This window comes from Spea bombifrons, chromosome 7 (genome assembly GCF_027358695.1).
Source record: "Spea bombifrons isolate aSpeBom1 chromosome 7, aSpeBom1.2.pri, whole genome shotgun sequence".
Taxonomy (NCBI): Eukaryota; Metazoa; Chordata; class Amphibia; order Anura; family Pelobatidae; genus Spea; species Spea bombifrons.
In genome coordinates this window covers 32,697,595-32,716,832 of record NC_071093.1, presented here as the reverse complement: position 1 = coordinate 32,716,832, position 19,238 = coordinate 32,697,595, and the positions used below count along the sequence as shown (strand labels likewise).

At 42.7% G+C, this 19,238-nt stretch overlaps 1 protein-coding gene across 13 annotated transcripts in view; it reads right to left on the bottom strand.

Annotated features, from left to right (window-relative positions):
* Positions 1–19,016, bottom strand: part of LRRFIP1 (LRR binding FLII interacting protein 1) — a 49,944-nt gene extending 30,928 nt beyond the window's left edge. For 5 of the 13 annotated variants that reach the window (XM_053470429.1, XM_053470436.1, XM_053470434.1 and 2 more), the window contains exons 1-2: positions 18,784–18,925; positions 18,331–18,518 (exon numbers count right to left, since the gene is read on the bottom strand). In XM_053470429.1, coding sequence (XP_053326404.1) covers positions 18,331–18,420 — 90 coding nt within the window. In that variant the 5' untranslated portion in view covers positions 18,421–18,518; positions 18,784–18,925. The other 8 variants (XM_053470437.1, XM_053470438.1, XM_053470440.1 and 5 more) reach the window with 5 other exon arrangements.
* Between the last annotated feature and the right edge of the window lie 222 nt (positions 19,017–19,238).

Genomic DNA, 19,238 nt, shown 5'->3' with positions numbered 1-19,238 from the left:
AGTTCACATTGTGCGCCATCCATTCATTCTTTCAATACTAGTTCGTTGTTCTCTTTTCTACTCTTTTCAAACATTGTGCATCGTGAGGCCAATTCCCATATCCTGAAGCTTTTTAATCTTGCTAGAGCGTGGATGTTCTGACAGCTTTTTTATAGCTATACTCAAAGTGTAACAGTAATGGGTTTTAATGGCGTATTTTTGTACTTTGCAGCTGCTCATGAATGGAAGGTTTATGCTGCCTATTGTTTAGTGCGATTTAGGAATACATTTTTGGTTGTATAGTAATAGGGTGGGGGTAATGGTGTGACTAAGCCAGAGTTATAATTATAGCCCAGGAGCTCATCACTCCTTTCCCTAGAAACATAAAATTTTCCATACTTTTTAGCAGCGCCTGCCAACAGCAGCTCTGGGCATTGGCGCGCGGTCTACAGTCGCAGAGGCAACGGAGCCTTACATAGGCGGCAGAACGGAGGTCAGTGCCATCATGGTTTGGTAGGCAACAATACGCGACCTCAGGAGAGATCGTGTAAACCGGCCCAATGATAAAACAGAGGTAATACATGCGTCCAAACACAATAATATTTACGGAAACTACGTTTCCAAGGTCACTCATTCCAAACTGGAGATCTACACATTCTGCAGAGATCACTTTTGGACTCTGGCATAATCAAATTAAAGGGACACCGCAGCACTCGTATGCCCGTAATACATATGATTTTACGGGGTCTGTTTTGTAAATGCATGGGGGGGGATTCTGCAGATGCACGTGATATAGTTACTGCCAATCAGCTCCAGATCTCATGTGCATGTGCAGAAAGCGCTCCCATTGATCTTCAAGAAGCAGCATGAATCGTGGGACCACGGAGGAGGAGGAGGGCAACTGCAGCTACCACATACAGCAAGTTCTTTTTATTTTCATTATGGAAGAAAGTATACTACATAATTCACTAGGTACTTTAATATGTATTCTTCTTTAGAGGGGTGTCAAGGACAATTTAATTATATACCTGGCTGCGTCTATCTCAGTTCCCACATTAAATTGTTTTTTTATTAGTTGAACAGATAATCATAGAAACATCCACAGGTAATAAGCAATAATTATACATGTGATGATCCATCAAACACTTATTTTGTGCAAAGCTCGGATGATTCAGTACCTTTATGGACCTTTTTTTTTTTTTTTTTTTTTTTTTAAGTACATTAAAGAAAAAAAATATTTTTTTAATATTTGCAGAACAGCCACTGCATCACATAGAAAAACGTGTGATTTGCTTTGTTTATTCTTGCTCTGCGTATGACGGCTATCAGAACCATTTGGCCCATTGTACCAAATGCAAGGACTCAGGCTTTAATCAGTCCTTGGTCTTGTCTCAGAGTGAGAATAGCTTTAATGCATGTTCAACTTCCCTCACTGTTTTAGTGTTTACCACTTCTGCTGGAAAGTTGTTCCATTTACCTACCACCCTCTCAGTAAAGTAAAACTTCCTTACATAATTTCTAAGCCTGATCCAGTAGTTTTACATTAAGACCTATTTTTCCAACATTTCTCTTCATTTAAATTAAGCTATGGATGCACGAGGGGGCCCTGTCGGACGCCATGGAGTGAGAGCTCCTGCTCGATGGTGGCTGCAGAGACGGTCTGTGTTTTAACGCAGACATTTGCATTGCCTGTACACAAGCTTCTTGAAATTCACTAGTTCCTCTTTCCTTTCTTAAACCAGTTCAGGTAGCCGAACCGTTAAAAGCGATACCGGGCAGATCCAGTTCCCCTGCCTGTAGATTTGGAGCCGAGACGCAGAAAGATATTAAGGAGCTTCAGGTTTAGGAATCAAACTCCCATTAGCCTTAGACAGGAGTAGGTTGGCCGAGGTATATGGAAGCTACAGCCGACGCACACTGGGGCGGCTGAAGCTTTTCAGGCAAGCGCTTACCCAAGTATCAGCTCAGTGTTTGACTTTACACACATTATACCATAAACAGTAAAATAACAAATCTGCGAGGGTATTGGCACACCGCACACTTTCCAGGGGAGAGCGACTGCCTACTTAACGATAGACTCCAAGTATTAAAGGGAGCAATAAGGAGGCATTCGATCGAAAAAGCCGTCACCATGAACGCGACCCGATACCGTCTCAGGAAGGAGAGGGCCTGTCACTGACAATGCCGGATTAGAGGACACACGCTTTTCTTACCACATTCTGTGCTTCCTGGCTTAGACAGTCTGAGATATCCTGCATCTCTATGGCTTCCTGTCTTCTCGGTGTAGTTTTCTCATTCACAACAGCCCACACTTGGATTCCACCGTCTGAAAGCGGACTTCCCAGAGGTCAGGTGCTTAGAGGGGGATTTAATCCTTGGCTCTCTGCAGCCTGTCATTAGCTGGCGTCAGCTGTGAAGGAGGAGGAGGAGGACCTGTTCTGCTGCCTCCACCTGAGTAGGAGTGGTAAGGCTCACAGGTGACTCACTTTCCAACAGGCCACGCAGGGCCGACACGCACACAACCAGCCGGACAGGTGAATGACCTGGCGTGATGCCTGCATGTACAGGGTGCTCAGACTATGAAGGGAGGTGCAGGAACTGTGCAAACAGGCAACAGTTTCCTCTGGGTGACTCAGCGCCCGCCCTCCGCACATCACACCTCCCAGAAAGCCTGCCGAGCCACATAACAATAACAGCCTGTGTCTGTACACCGTCATCCCTTTAACAGAAAGCAACGTGCTGCAAACCGCATCGCTCGCTGCGTAAAGCCTGCTGGGTTTCTATCCTCGCGCGGATCAGCCCAAGATGGAAAGACACCGGAGTGGGACTCCAACTAAGGTGTCCGCTGACCTCAGGTACATACAACGCCACGGCTTGCGATGGAGATGTCGTCCCGCTTAGTTTGCTGAATAGAACCTTTTCACAAATAAAAATAATATAATAATAATAATACTTTTCAATAAAACGTATTGTTTTATATAGCGCCATCATATTCCGCAGTAATGTACAATGGGTAAGCAGGACATAATAAGCAGGATATCTCCTAACAATTCCTTAATGTGAGTACCCTGTTCCAGATTCAACTAGATAGAACAGTACCTAACAAATTGTTATTCTGCACAAGGCACAAGTAACCCTTAATCCTCCCCAATTAAGCTAATTTGTGTCAAATGTTCTAGCCCGACACGGAAACAAGTCTTTAGTTGGGTAAACATTTGTTCTGCTGACATTTTCAAGGAGCTGAACAAGTCTAGCTTGTAGTTACAATAAGATACAGGAAGCTTTTGTTGCCATAGCAGCAGAATTTCTTTTTTGTACAAGTTTGTCTTTTTCCACACACTGCAGACAGGAGACGTCTCCCTGATTTAACCATACATTATACAGGGTTGACCAAGCTCCTCTTACAGCAGAAGCTCACTGGGGTCGGCTCTTCACAATGTTTAGTGAAGTCATGGAGGTGAACCTCAGCCGCCCCATTGTGCTCCTTTTTTTTTCCAGACATGTTTGTAATGAACTCTGTGCATGTACATGTAGTACTCCATAATATAGTATATGTTCTTATTACGCTCTATAGGAATGTTGACAGTCGTCGGAATCTATTTATAAATGTTTCAGGCGGCGGGTGGTGTGACGACTCCCGCAGACACACCCGTTCTGTAGCTATTTTGGTAAATGCCATTTTTGAAATCTGGCTGGGAAACTGGAGGAATAAAAAAGGGCTGGAAATGAGCAGTTATTCTATACAGAGAGCGCACTCTACCAGGACATTGCAGACCGTCACGCGCAGATAATACCCATTATACAGCCCAGTGAGTCTGACACTCCGCACACAAATCATATTTAAACACTTTGAGTAACACGGATTTAAGTCTTTAGAGCAGGAAAAAAACAAGGCAAATGGTTGCAACACAGAGGAGTCTATTCACTAAACAATGAGTTGGAAAGAGAGTTCCCTATCCTTTATGAAGGTCCAAATCCAGTGAGCTTCCGCTGCAGGAGCAGCTTGGGTGGCCCTGTGTAATGCATAGTTAAACCTCTGAGACTTCTCATAACCTCTTAATGAATTGAACAATGCATTATGCAGGATCAGCTAAACCTTCAAGTTAAAACCAGAACTCCCATACCAACTCTTCCTATAGTGAACAGACCCCAAAGAACATCACTCACAAAACACTGGGATTATGTGAAACCCATAACTATGAGAAACTATGAAAATGATGTCAGAGAAGAGCGTACACACGGTGTCCTAGCTGTAGCACGTCAACAAAAGAGGGTTTGGTTTTATAAAGGATTGTACTATGGATTTTAGACCTCGGGCTTGTATTTCACAATTGTTGAAAGCATGGAAGGGCTGGCACCTTAACGTATAAAGCCGAGTGCCCACTCAGGTAAAATACGAACTACCTTACACTCCTACACACTCACTCTAACGCAGTTACACATACAGTACCTCCTCCCACTAACACACACCTATACATACAGACGCACTTAAGTATGCTAACTCTATCACACCCTTAACTTGCCTGGAAGCTTTTGTTATAGCTGCTCACACGTGTAACATTGTGTATCTGGGTGTTTTGCTTATGTTATTCGTTTATGGTTTCATTAACATTTACCCAACGCAGAAGCCTGTCAGATATTTGCCCTGCAGGAGCTGTGTTCAGCCAAACACATCAACTGAGTGTCCCTTAAAGTAGCAGGAAGTCCACCATGCCACCAGACGCATGACTTTCATTCTGGGGTATACTGGAGTTCAGTATACCTGGTACCTGGAATACATACTGGGAACCAGGAAAATGTATTGTATGCCACAAGGCAAAGTGAAGGTATGGGCATATCAGGACATGTCAACCAAAAGCGCCAGTGAGGATAAAACGTCTGAGCATGAAATCAGAAAGAATGTACCTTAGCGTGCACTATTTAGGATGAAATTGTGGTCTAAATCATACACACAGCAGGGCTGCCCAAATCAAGCACTAAAAATCTTAATGCAGATACTTCAGTTTTTAAATGGCTCTCAAAGCAGTGTGTCTGGCTCACCTTTATTTGCCACCCCCTGCTTCAGAAGGATATTTTTTCTTTAGGTAGAGGGGTTTGAGGACCCCTTAATCATAGGATTGTCAGCATTTGTAAAATAATAATGCAGGATGTATTATTGCTCACATTAAGGGTGCATTATAATAAAGCTTGAACAGACTGGTTTACACTTCATTGCCTTGTGTTAGAAACTGCCCCCTTAGCCTTTTAAACATGGGGATACCTGGGAACTCTGTGGGTTTCACCCGGGGTCCCCGGGCAAAGAGCTGCTGACTCTCTGCCTAATTCCCTGCCCACTCCTAACCCGTGTAATGCTCTCTGGGACTAGCCCCACCCCTTTGGGTAGGTAGTCCCATCACAAAGCCACGTCCTAAGAAGAGGTAGCCCACCCTGACATGTCCCAGGTACGCACAACACTCCATAATGTACTTTAGGACGGCTGTGCTAATAAAATACTGGCCTAATTACTGTGAGCTCTACGTTAACCAATACAGTTCTAATAGCGGACACCACAGCCGGCACATACATAACTGAGACAAGTCAGCTCAAACAGGTGAATGGAGACACAACAAGCACAATCACCACAAACAGAACCATAAGTGCAGCCATACATTTAGAACAGACAACTGTCCAAACAACAGTGTCGCTACACCCCATATGTTAAATGGCAAAAGAGAGGATGGGTCTAGAGATGTGGCCAAGGCTTCACCAAGATATATACATATATTGTGACCTGTGAAGCTTCAAACAAGGTGACATTCTGGGTGTGTAGGGGTTACCTGTGTCACCCGCAGAAAGACTGTATTACCCATAGAATCCAGGGCAGGTTGTGATAAAGGGCCATTTCCATAGCTGCTGCTGGTGATGTCATGAGTGCGACCATATAAGGTCAAGTTAGGAGCCGTGTCTAAACACAAGAGAGATCAGAGCTCAGAGCCGCCAGCGCTGCCTGGGAGAGATTACCCTGGCAATCATCTGCTAAGCATTAACTCCCACACTGCCAGAGACACCAGCAGAGCACTAACAGCAACACAACGAGGTGGACGTCTACTGGATTGTGTAACAATACGACCCAGCAGACCTGCAGAGCACTAACAACAGTACAACCCAGCAGACCTGCAGAGCACTAACAACAGTACAACCCAGCAGACCTAAAGTATTGTGTACAGTTCGACGGCACCTGCAGAAGGATTTTGATGGGTTGTAGAGCCTTCAGAGGAGAGCTACCGAAGTGGTGAATGGTTTTCTGTAAAAAAAAATCAGGAACGACTAAGAGAATTCAGAATGTATGGTTTGGAGGAAAGAAGGGGGATGTGATAGAAACATTTAAATAGATAAAGGGATTTAACAAAGTACAGAAGGGAAGTTTATTCCAAAGTAGGAGAAAAGTTAGAACAAGATGTCATCATCTAAAATTAGAGGGTCAAGACCAAGGACCGTTTACAATCTGTCTCTACATCAGGAAATTTGGGCAGACTACATGTGCCGAATAGATGTAATTCTATGTTTCTATGCAAGACCTGCAAAGGATACACAAAACAAAAGTTAATAAGGTAGACAACAAAAGGCTTACAGGACGTGATAAATCTAAACAAGATCTATAAAACACTGAGTTAACTTTAGGGAGAGAAGAACACATAATGTCACTGATATAATAACTCTTAAGCTGCATAAATCCCACGTCACTCTGAACAGGGCTTCTCTTGCAAGAATACGCTTTCTGCGCTTACTTCAATCAGTCAGAGGATTTTCCGAGAGCTTAACTTACGAAGAGAAAACACAGTCCTTCTGGCAAAACATTTGTATATAAAATATACCAAAGAAAACTTCATAAAGGTCCAGCCATTAATGTTACACTCCAGCTATCATAGGCAGCGATGTATTCCCGATGGGCACAGTCCTCAGGCACCCCATGGCCGCCATTCCTCGCTGCTGAGAACCAGGATATAACGCACACATTGGTAAAGTGCTATGGAGGAATTGTTGGATGTCAGAGATATCATTCTTCCAAGGCCCAGCACCCAAGGTTTTCTCAGCTCCGAGCCCTCCACTTTATGAATGGGGTCTGCTAATGTCAGTGGGGGTCCCACTGGTCTTTTTGGAGGGGAAGTGGACAGGGAGTGAGATGTTCCGCAACATCGCTCCTGCAACGGAAAGTTTTTCCGTGGGGACCTAAAAATGGGGAGCTTCACCTGCAGAAGTGGAGACTTCCCAGGTACGATCAAGTGAACTTTAATGCATATGATAATCGAGTGTCGCCTTATATTTTATCTTTAGTTGCATCCCCCTCCAGCTATCTGGAAGAGGATGCACTCCATCAAAAGCATCTCCTGCTCAAGAGCAGATACTCCCCACCAGACGAGATCCAGTTCTGGCATGCGTGGGAATTGCAGTGGGGTCTAAGGAGACCCCTGCAGTCATGCATGTAAAGTGCTTCTGTTTATTACAGCAGGAGTGCTTTTCTACCAGCGATCAGATGCCAACGCCACAGCAAATTGTGGAGAGCGGAGGAGCCGGTATGCTCCAGTATCTTCTGCAGGTACATTTTTTTTCCTATCGTTGCAGGTAAAGAATGATTATTAAACTTCTTATTTAGTATTTTATCATTTATTAAGGCTGTCCTCTTAATCTTTCTTAACTGTGTTTGAGTTCCTAAAGCCCGCACCTCACATCGTATATTAAACTATTTATATTTTTAGGTAAGCGCATATATGTACTGAGCTGTGATTTGTCTCGCTACCACCCTCTGCTGGCAAGTATTTTGCATTGCACTGCGTGCCTTGGTCACAATACTTATCATTAGATTACAATAACTTCAGCACAATATATTATCATTTTATATATGATCAAATACTCATTTCATGAACTATCGATAAGTATATCATATGCATTTATGGGGGATTCCACTAAAGTCTGTGTGCGCCAATGATCAACACAAGAGGCAGTATTTTACAGGTGTTGATCACCAATATATTAAAGAAAATAAATTTGTCCAAGAAAATGAATAATGTGCACCCCCACTGTGCAAAACACCGCCACTGTAGAAGAATTCATGTTAAAGTGCTCTGTGAGTACACGCATTCCTTACGTTTCTAAAGTAAGCTCTTGTTTTTTTACCTTCTCTGTCTCTTGGCAGAGTTCTGGTTTGGGTTGTTTTGTGTGCAGGGAAACTGCTTTTCCAGCTATTAACTCATTGAAGGCAATACATTTTAATGTCATCCAAGTTTAAGAGGGCTTGGTTCCACTAAGAAATGTGAGCTTATCGTGACATTGCATGACGTCCTACACCATGTGACATCAGCGGGACAAGTTCTAGGTTGCACGCTGGCCAGAGATCATATTGCTCATTAGTCCGAGGTCAGCAGCTGTCAGAGCTCCAAAGTTAGTGCCAGATGCCCTCAAGCTAATTGCGTTTAGCTAGTAAGGGCATAAATAATTATATCCTTTACAACACTTAAAGGTTCCACTCCACAGGCAAGACATTGGTGGCAATCTAGTTTGTTAAGCAAATAAACTTTAGCAGATCTGGCAATGTATTATTTCCTCTGAAGGTTTAACCAAATCACCTTTAACCCCTTCATTATGATTGACGGCACAGGCACATCATGGAAAACATACAGTTAACAACAATGGACGGGCAAAGCCAGAGTTGCTGAAATGCATTAGCGAGGCATTCAGTTATCAATAACACTAAGAAAAAACATATTTTAGGGTGCTGTGTGAACGCTCTCCGGAGCAATCACATACGCCATAGTGAATGGCAACATGTCTCGCAACAAGATGGCGGCCCCCTTTATGCTGGCCAGAAACAATCAAAATAAAAAGGTTCCAAGAGGGCCTGTGCAGACCCTCCTGAGACCTCTGAGACCCCCCTGCAGCATGATTACAGGTACTTAGAGCAATGTAGGGCATGGGAGCCTTACGTTGATCAGTAAACTATGAAAATGAATGTTTTAAAAATAATAAAAAATGTAAAAATAAAACATAAACAAAAATGTTTTACAAAAAAATGTAAAATAATAAAAACTCCTTGGAAAATGTCTTGTGCCCCTCCCACTAGAAATGGAGTATTATTATTTTTATTATTATTATCTTTTATTTATATAGCGCCAACAATTTACGCAGCCGTTAAATACAATACATATGTTCAAGGGGTATGACAAGACGAGAATTGACAGACTAAGACAAACTGATACATTAGGTGGAGAGAGTGGAAAATTACAATGTGCAAAAAAAACATTTCTAAACTCAGGACAAAATATTAGAATCTATTTAGCAGGGTTTTGCATTAGCTTTTGTAGATAAGTAAAATAATTTTCATATAAAAGATTTGTTTTTAGTTTACATGAGAAATTATTTATTTCTGGGACGGTTTTGGCCATTAATTAAGGATGATGTCTCTAAAGCGGCATTTAGTTAGAAAACTGTTAAATTGAGGAGGAACAACAAAGAGGAACGATCATTAGAACAAAAATCATAATTGAATCCAGAGGTGAAAACCACCTAGAACTTTTGGTGCTTTTATTTAACATAATATTTTAAATTATGCATTTTTATTTTTTTCCAGTTTTGTCATCCACCAAAAAGCATGGGCTGAGCATATTTTCCATCACAGCCCATGACCCCTTCGGGGAATATAGCAGTACTCCACGGCTACAATGTATTTATAACCACGCAGTCCCTGTGTAAGCCTATTATTATTATTATTATGTTATGACCAGCAAAATGGCAGCTCCCAGATACAGCTAAACAGGAAAATGACAGACGGAATTTTTATATTAACACCGATGTGAAGAAGAGAACATGAAATGTTACAAAAAATGTTAAAAAAGATATATACAAAAGTATACCAGTTATAGGCAGGCAGACTGCTGGTAGCCAGCGCGAGGACTCCAGGCGGCATGCACTTACCCAACGGCTGCCTGATCCCATCGGAAAGATAATGCCAATGATGTGCAGCGGAGGACGCACCTGCGGCGGGGCAGGCTAGGTGCCGCGTTTAAAAATCTGGAATTGCCACGCAGGGGCCCCCTAGTGTGGTCCTGAGTATTCTGCCCGACAAACTGATTTCTGAACAAAATACTGTGACTACGGGCTTGTTTTTCACCCTTCTCTGCGCATTTACCTTACTATCCCGATCTCTGTACCATACCTGGTCTGACTACCTGGCTGTGGCTGTCTCCATTCTGTATTCCCACCTGGCACCCTGTATTCCCTGGTCATCAAATCTTCCTGCAGTTTTACCTATACAGGTATCCGGAAATTTCTTCTGTGGTTTGCCTGTTATACTCAGTGCCTATTTGCCCCCGAGCCTCCACACTGTTGGGATCATCAAAGTTTCTGTTCTCTTATCCTGGGACTCAACCTTTTGCTCGGTGTTTCAGGGTGAAGAACGTCTGCGTTGCGTGCTCCTGGGTGACTATAAGTGTATACTTCTGAGTATGATTTTCATATGTGATCTTCATTTTCAGCAATCACATATAGTACTTTACACGGGTCGCTGATTCAAGCCCCGGATTCCTTAAAATCACTTCCTTTAGATGGACTCATCACACATTACAACCAACGTACAGGCTCACTGAGCACAACTTCTGAGAGGCTGATGTGTTTCCTCCTGCTTACATATGTTTGATAAGCGACGCAGGATATCTCTAGTACAGCCTGAATATGCCTATTTCCTCGGTATTCCCTCTTCAGTACTGCGTCAGCCTTTTACTTTCCTGATCCTCTTTAACAAAAGATTCATCAAGATGTGGCTACCTATATATGGTTCCCAGTATTTTCCCTTCTCTAAGCAGTGGTTGGCCATTAGTGGATTACAGTCATGCCTAGTTTTTTTGGAGGAGTTTTTACTTCTTGCTAGAGAATTAAAGTTCCTGGGGATTTTCAAGATGCAGAAGTATCCAGAAGCAGCATAAGTATGGCCAGCTCTAGATGTAGGACAGAAGCACTAATGGTCCAGGAATCAACAACTGTGAAAGCTGTGGGTAAATCCTGGTACCATCACAGGAATGGCCACCTCTGATGCAGAAGCACTGATCTAGAACCAAGGGCACATGAGAAGCTATGCCCACCATTCAGACTCCAAAGCTAAATGGTATATTTAAGGTAGTCTTTTGGAATTTGATGAAACAGAAGAAGAAGCAGAATGTTGAAGCAATTATCAGTGTCTATCATAACATGGCCTCAGGATCTAACGCTTTATTACCTTACCCTCTATGTTTTACTAAATCCCAATTGTTTCCGTAGGATGCTCTTTATGGTCAAGTCCAGCTGCGTTCTTTATTTATTATCGTTTTACTGTCACAGAGACGGTGATGGATACGTGAAATAGTCTTTCTGAAGAAGTGATAGAAGTTAATACAATGAATTTAAACATACATGAGATAAGATCATAAACAGAAAGGACAGAATAAGGTTTGAGTTCAGTACAAGAGACATGGGCCAAATGCTTCATCTGCCGTCAAATTCTGTGTTTCTGTGTTACCTCTCTGGTGATTTCTGCAATTTCAGAAACGCAGCCTTAGAAAGATGACTGTTAATTGCCCTTCCCAGAAATAATTCTCAGGGCATTTAGGGACCTGGCACGGAAACGCTGCTTTCTAATCTGTGACACGGTTAACCATCATATTGGAAGTTGGTGCTCAGAGAGCACTAAGAGGTCATTCTATTTGCAAACTAAAAATTAAACAGCTTATCAGTCTAATTAGATTACTGTAATGATGTAAGCGCTCTTAGAGAAACTGCTTTGCTAATTTGCATCTAGTGGAAATGAACATTTATCCAGAAATAATGATTTTAAGTGTCTCCGTTCCCTTATCAGCTTAAAGGGACAGTTTACCGACCCCCACAGCATCACCAACGAATAACGCATATTAAAGTCATGGAACTTGTCATCTCAAATAACCCCTCACACTACGTATAAAATAATAGTTCCAGCGGCCTTTAAATAGAAAGTAACAACAGAGTATTCAAATTACTTCATTGGCAATATCACAGACAAGGTTCTGGTACTGGGTTGAGTTCTGAACAAAGCAATGAATGGGGAGGAACAGCAAAACATCAAAACATGCCCACTCTGCTTGTGCACCTCTAGGGTGGTCCGTTTTTTGGAAGTACTAAATATCTGTTGTCCGCAAGGTTGGCCGCTACGTCATTCACCTTTTCATAAATGGAGGAAGTTGACCAATTTTAATGGGTTCCCATGACTTATGTATTAATCATTGAAATATATCAATGTTTTTATAAACATTATTAACAAAACTGTGCACATTGCAAATGGATTGACTGTTTTTTGTCAATGTTTAACAATAGTTTGGGATCATCACACTCCCAAAGCCATCCCCTAGCCTCATGATGTTGGATTTCCAAGCTTTGGGAACTTCTATGTAGATCCACAAGAGGGAGACGATATTGCTTGTTTTTGTATGCTTTATGACTGATGATCTTTGGTTACTTGATGATGTAGAATTAAAGCAGAATACCAACAATCTTAATTCCTGAGCACTTCAAGAGAGTTTACGCACTAAAGTGTGCATCACTGGTGTAAATTGACATTAAAGTACATGTACAGTGAATGACTAGCATCAGTGATTGGAGGAAATTGTATGATGGCTCCATATCTCCCAACTTCTACCCCTGGCGAATCAGGACCTCGGGGTGGAGCTTGGGGGGTATAATAACAGGGCAGAAGTAGAGCTCGGCAGGACAGAGAGACAAAACTGGGACTGTCCCATGCAAAGTGAGACGGTTGGGAGGCATGTGGCTCCTTGTTGTCCTACATAACTGCTTGGCTCTGGACACTTGACATTTCAACAACATGTAAGCCTACCAAACAGGCTTCTGGTACACCAAACCTCACCAGAACCTTTACAAAACCTTTGTCAGAAATAATTAAACAATGGGCATTCCTCCATAATTCACTAAAATGATGCCTAATTAGTGTTTCTTCAGCTCTGCTTCTGGCACATTGCCAAGACTAGAGTAATATCAGACGTATAATACAGAGCCCCGAGGAAGTGAAACATGTCGCCATGTTGCCAGAGATCTCTCTAGTTAGTATGAATCATAAATTCAGAATTGTATGCAAATCAGACACTTCAGCTTAAGGTCTGTGTGAGACGCCCCGGGCTTAGTTCTGGCAAGTCATCCAGACTTGTGACAGTGCCTAACTGACAAGCTGCATGACGACCTGCTGTGAACGCACCGCGAGCCGCCATGCCAGCTATATTCATATGCAGTCTGTCACCGCACAATCGCTCTGCCTGATGCAACCACTCATGCAGGGTGTCGCATCGGAAATGGTTCTGGCTTTCAGTGCGTTAAAGGTGCTGTTCCACTCAGATAACACATTCATTGCTCTCGCTAGTCTGCTAAACAAATAAATCTTAGTAGAGCTGTCATTTTATTCTTTCACCTTAAGGTTTAGTAATATATGCAGACTCTGGTTTCTAGCTCAGCTAATCTGACGTGGACCTCGGAAGCAATCTGGGTCTCAGGCAAAATGAACAAGGGCTCTAGAGTACCCCAGTAATGCTATTACTATTATTATAGTGCCGTCACATGTTCAGTGGGTGAACTGGACATCCCAAGTAGTACATTACATATCAGAAACAAAAGATGAGGAAGGCTTTGCTCAAATGAGCCTGCAATCTAAAAGGGAAATGTACTAACCCTCAAGTTTAGCATCTGCCAAATTAGGGGTAAATCAGGCACATAGCAGCTACACACTTGAATATGTCTGTTCCAGAGACAAGCAGATATATCAAGGAAGTAATAATCAACGGCACTTAACAATTCTTTTTTGTACATCATCTGACTTAATTTTATAAATCCGCCAGTTTTGTTTTTGTAGTTGTTGAGCTTTAATACTTAATAATGATAATAATCGGGGATCGACAAACACCAGGCGCCACATCGCCATGGCCAAGAGCTGGGAAGTCTTGGTTGCAGGTGTGTGTGCTGAGGCAGGTGCCCCAAGGCATCCTGCAGGGCCATGTGTATATGTATGTATATATATACCGGTAAATAGTGTTAGAGTTAGCATGTGTATATGTATACATGTATTCATGTGTTAATGTTGTTGGATAGGATGTACATGTGTATAAGAGTGTGGTGTTATGTGTTACTGTATGCCATTAGTTTGATATATATCAGCATATAGTGTATAGAGTCACAGCAGTGGCAGAGAACAATGTGACACTGGTCCACCCATCTACTGTCAGGTCAGAAGTGGTCTTCATGAAAGGCTTGTAACCAAAAAGCCACACCGCTGGCGTAGAAACAAGGCTATTTACGAAGGCAGTTTGTTAGGCGAAGGTCTGGAGAGTGGTACAAGAATGAGTGTTTGGAGGCAAAAAAGCATGGTGGAGGTTCCTTGTAAGTTTGGTGCCACATTTCTGCAAAAGGAGTTGGGAATTTGGTGATAGAAATAAACTATTAATGTCACTATTTTTGAAAGCCTTCCAGCTTTACTCCATTTTTTTCACACCTGCCCAAAATGTTTGTACAATACTGTTCATGCTGCTCTCCTAAAACTCATGGGTAGCAGAAACAAGGTTTGCAGTGGATCTTTCACTAAATGCTCTATAGGCACCAGTGACTTCGGCAAGCCGTGTCGTGGCCACCGGTGATAATTTGCTGATCAACTCCTATGACACAGAGAGTTAACAGGAGAGTCGCGTGATGACATTGTACGTCTTGTCGAGTAATCTCATATTGTTTCAGACTAATAGTCAACAATTCCCACCTAAAAGCGAAAACACACAGAGGCAAAGCATGTTTCCATTCATCAAAGTGTCTGACCGCAAGAGTTTGTGTGGCAGAAATCTTACAAGTAGCTGAGGACAGCTCAGTCACCGGGGACAGCCTGACAGAGAGGCCCAGCTGTCTCTATCAGTACATGCCAGGCATAGCTCAGTGCCAGGCCTCTACTTATTTGCCTTATTTGTCCACAAGGACTTTGGGATGGTGGGGGCTGGGAGCCCATTCTATTGACGAGGATCACACCAATACCCCCTCCCCCCACCCAAATATGAATCTCCCGGCAGGATTGAGATAAAAGCCCAGTTCAAACTGTAGGTGATCAGAGCTGAACACGACCCATACGGGATACAGCCAAATGAGACCGTGTCTGGTTTATGTGATTTTACAAGTCGCATAAAGCTAAAGCCGTGATTACTTTATTAATGTTGTCAAAATGTAACACATATTTCATATCAGCTAAGTGAAGTAGTCTAATATCTATGTTACAAAGTCATCCATAGGTAACGCATGGAAAAGAAATGGACATTATGGGACAAAGCCGCTATCAGACAACTCCTATCAAACTAATATGCTGTAATTCCACAACTGGTAATCAAACAGTTTAACATAGCTTAACATATAGGGTTCAAACAAGGACATGAACAGAATGTCAGCAATGGCAATAGTCACTTTTACGATGTGTTAACGATCATAAAGCATGATGTAGTAGAACACAGCTTAGGAAACCTGGGCCTAGCCATCACAGTTCAAAGAAAGTAAACAAGATAGTTTATAGCCAACCAAATGTCATAGAGAAGCTACAGCTGGACAACATCACTGCTCCATGGGTTACATTACGAACCGCTCAATGGGTCACATTAAGAACCGTTCAATGGGTCACATTAAGAACCGCTCAATGGGTCACATTAAGAACCGCTCAATGGGTCACATTAAGAACCGCTCAATGGGTCACATTAAGAACCGCTCAATGAATTACGTTAAGAACCGCTCAATGGGTTACGTTAAGAACCGCTCAATGGGTTACGTTAAGAACCGCTCAATGGGTTACGTTAAGAACGCTGTTTTCCCTTGAAATCGAGTTTGAATGTCTCTCTGATAAGAACTAAGATTTCTGAGACTTGTAGTGCAGCGATGCTACCAGGGCCACTACTGTTTAACCCTTGGATATAGCTCACAATCAATGAGCCTGTTGAGGCTAATCTGCTGTATTTTATGGGACCTCTTCCCCAAAATCTTCCAAAAGTCTGAATTCTTTACAGAAAGGGTAGTAGATACTTAGATTTCTGTGGCAGTAGGTTATGCAAACATAGTGAAAATATTCAAGAAGGTTTAGGAAGTGCATAAAACTGAACTGGAATTAAAAAAAAACCAAGAATAATAGAAATAAAGATAATAATAATAATATTAATAATAAAAAAGTGAAAAGTAATGTTAAAAAAGCAGACTAGATGTTGCAATTGGTTCTTTTCCGCTGATATTATCTATGTAACTATAATGCTCTCACAGGTTAAAAATAAGGAACCATAAGTGGCCAAATGTGTGTAATCTCTATGATGAGATTATGCAAAAGTGAGCAGAAATTGGGAAACTAAAACCACCTTCAGCCATTTCCAACAGCCTTTCACAAGCAAGCAGCTGCAAGCGGCTACAAGTACCTCCATGTTTGGTTGGAAACCAGCATTAAAAGTACTAATAAGCAACTTCAAAACTGCCATGTGACATATTGCTCCAGGATACAAAGCTAATGGCTAAAATATCATCAAGGGTTAATTAGGTTTTTATTATGTTTTCATACATGACATCTGGACAACCTGACCTTGAGCACTCACCATATTCAATAATAACATCCGAGCACCTCATTGCTTCCCTTAATTCTCTTTATCTGACTTAGTTAAACTCCCTGCAAGCAATGCTTGCAAAATATGTCATATTTTACTTTATTGGACATGGGGACATTATTTTACTGAAATGTGTATTATTAGACACAAAAACAAAACCTTCTTAGGTCTGTTTTGACTGTGTGGACGGGTCGAGGCCATGTAACCACCCAAACAAATATCTGAATTGGCAAGCGAGATATGCGAAAGCATGTTGGTTAATAACACTGTTTCCCTGGCTCTCTGCCAAAGAAAGGGTTAAGGGCAGGAAATTCCACTGGTTCTGCCACTCAGTAGTTCCTGGGAAACTAAATATCAGAAGCTGAATATGTGAAGATCTATGATCCATTGGGTGACATTTGTCATTTTTATTGCACTAATACATCACTCGTATGCCTTGACAGCATATGCTAGGTTGGTACAAGGATGTCATCAACTGGGTCAGTACAGAAATAGAACTAGTGATGCGCATTTTTGCCGGGATCCTAAGATCATCGCATTGTCTCCAACAACCATTTGTTCATCCCTGCCTCCATATATAACCCGGGTAATGCCAGCTGTGCCTGGCATAGCATTGGGGTATCGGAATACAGGATTACAGAACCCCTCTATATCAGGTTGATGATGATAGAGAGAGCTTTATGACAAGGTATGGCCCTGACCCTCTGCTGAGACCGGAGCTGGTATTACAGCCAAAGCTATTTTGGGCCATGTCCCTGCACAATGGAGTCTAATAAACAGGCCATGCATCAGGATTACACTAGATAACTACATGAATACGTAATATATTTATATATAGATGTATAGCACAGAAAAATGCAGAACCCACTCACTGGTGACAAACCCTCTTGTGTCTTTGCACTATTGTACACAGATTTAAGCTCTGGAAACCAAACGGTTAATCTGTAGATGTAAATTTAGAACCATAGGACTTGACGGCACCATTCGGCTCATCTAGTCCAGTGCTCGCCTTTCCTAATCCAAAGATTCAGACCTTAATCTCATTTTAGATTCAGGATAGCTCTATGCCTATCCCATGCATCTTTACATTTCCTCACTTTATTGGCCTCTACCACTTCTGATGGGAGGCTGTGACATTTATCTACCACCCTCTCAGTAAAGTAAAACATCCTTACATCTAAACCTTTGATCCTCTAGTTCTGGTTTATGGAATCTTTTTTTTAACATTTTTCCTTTGAAATAATCATTATTATTCCCTTTACGTATTTAAATGTTTCTTTCTTCTATAGTTTCTATTGTTTTGCTTCTTATGGGCAGTAGAAAAGCACAAAGATGACCCAAATGTAAAACTAAAGAACCAGTTATCACTAATGTAGGTCCAGATCAGTAGGCATCCCATAATAACCATGCCAAACCCACTACACAAACAGGCCACTCAAGAGTTAAATAGAGCTGGCACAGGAGGCTCAAGGCATCCAAGCCTGACAGCCACACCAGGTGACACGACAGCTGACAGACTGCGCCATGTGACAAGGGACAGGGGAGGCTCAGGACCCCCCCGGGTGGGATGGTTAATGTCTGCCACAAAGACCTCCGAGAGGTGAATGAATCCCCGGCACACCACAGGTTAACGTTATACAAAATATCCACAGATAGAGAGAGCGGTTATAAAGGATGAGTGACAGCTGCCACTCTCTGCCACAGAACTCACCTCCCGAGCTATCTGATTCAAGGCATGGTCCTCGGCGGAAAGTCCTTCCCTGTTAGGGTGTCTCTTCCTTCCAGGCCCTTGGGTGCCCATCTCCTTGCCAAGATGGTGAAGGGATGAGGGGGTGTTTATTCAACGCAATCTCGTCATGCAGCCTCCGGGTAGATTAATCCACGGCTCCTGTCCTAGAGCTGAAGGGACGGCAATAACAGAGCTGAGCACTTGTGTGACCTGTCCCTTCCTGCCCCATTCCCTGTCCCTTCTCTGCCCCTTCCCCGTCCCTTCTCTACCCCTTCTCTGTCCCCTCCTGCCCCTTCATGTGACCCTCACCCAGTGCAGCTTCTCGGCTCGCGGATGCAGTGCTGCAGTGTACACTGCAATGCCTGCTGCCTCTGGCTTCTTTGTTAAAATCCCCCCCGCTGCTCCCGGACCCTGCTTCCCGATGGCCAGGAGTACCTGCTGCGGGACTGACCGCGTGTGCCTGCCCCGGTCACCGTGTCCTCGTACGATCCCTGCTGATAACGTGTATGATTATTAAGCGCTCAGCTCTGCATGCAGTGTTTGTGGATCCCCCTGTCAATAAAGCTGTGCACCCCACGCGTGACAGTACCTTCCTCTCTGTGGCACCAGACACAGCTTCTTGCTCTGAGACTACAAGAGGAAATGGGTCAGATGTTCTTCCTCTGCAGGGTACATCCCTCCTCCCTCCCCCTCACTAACCTCATCTTCCCCCCAAAGCTCTGCTGTTTGCATCATAGGGGGTGAGGCATTGAATAGTAGGAAGGGGTAAATGCAGCAGGGACAGGCAGATAAAGTCTCAGAACACTGACTCATTGTAAATCAGCTTTATTATTAGATGGTAAAGTCATTACCCTTAGTATAGCACTGCATACTCCTTCATAAAATGATAT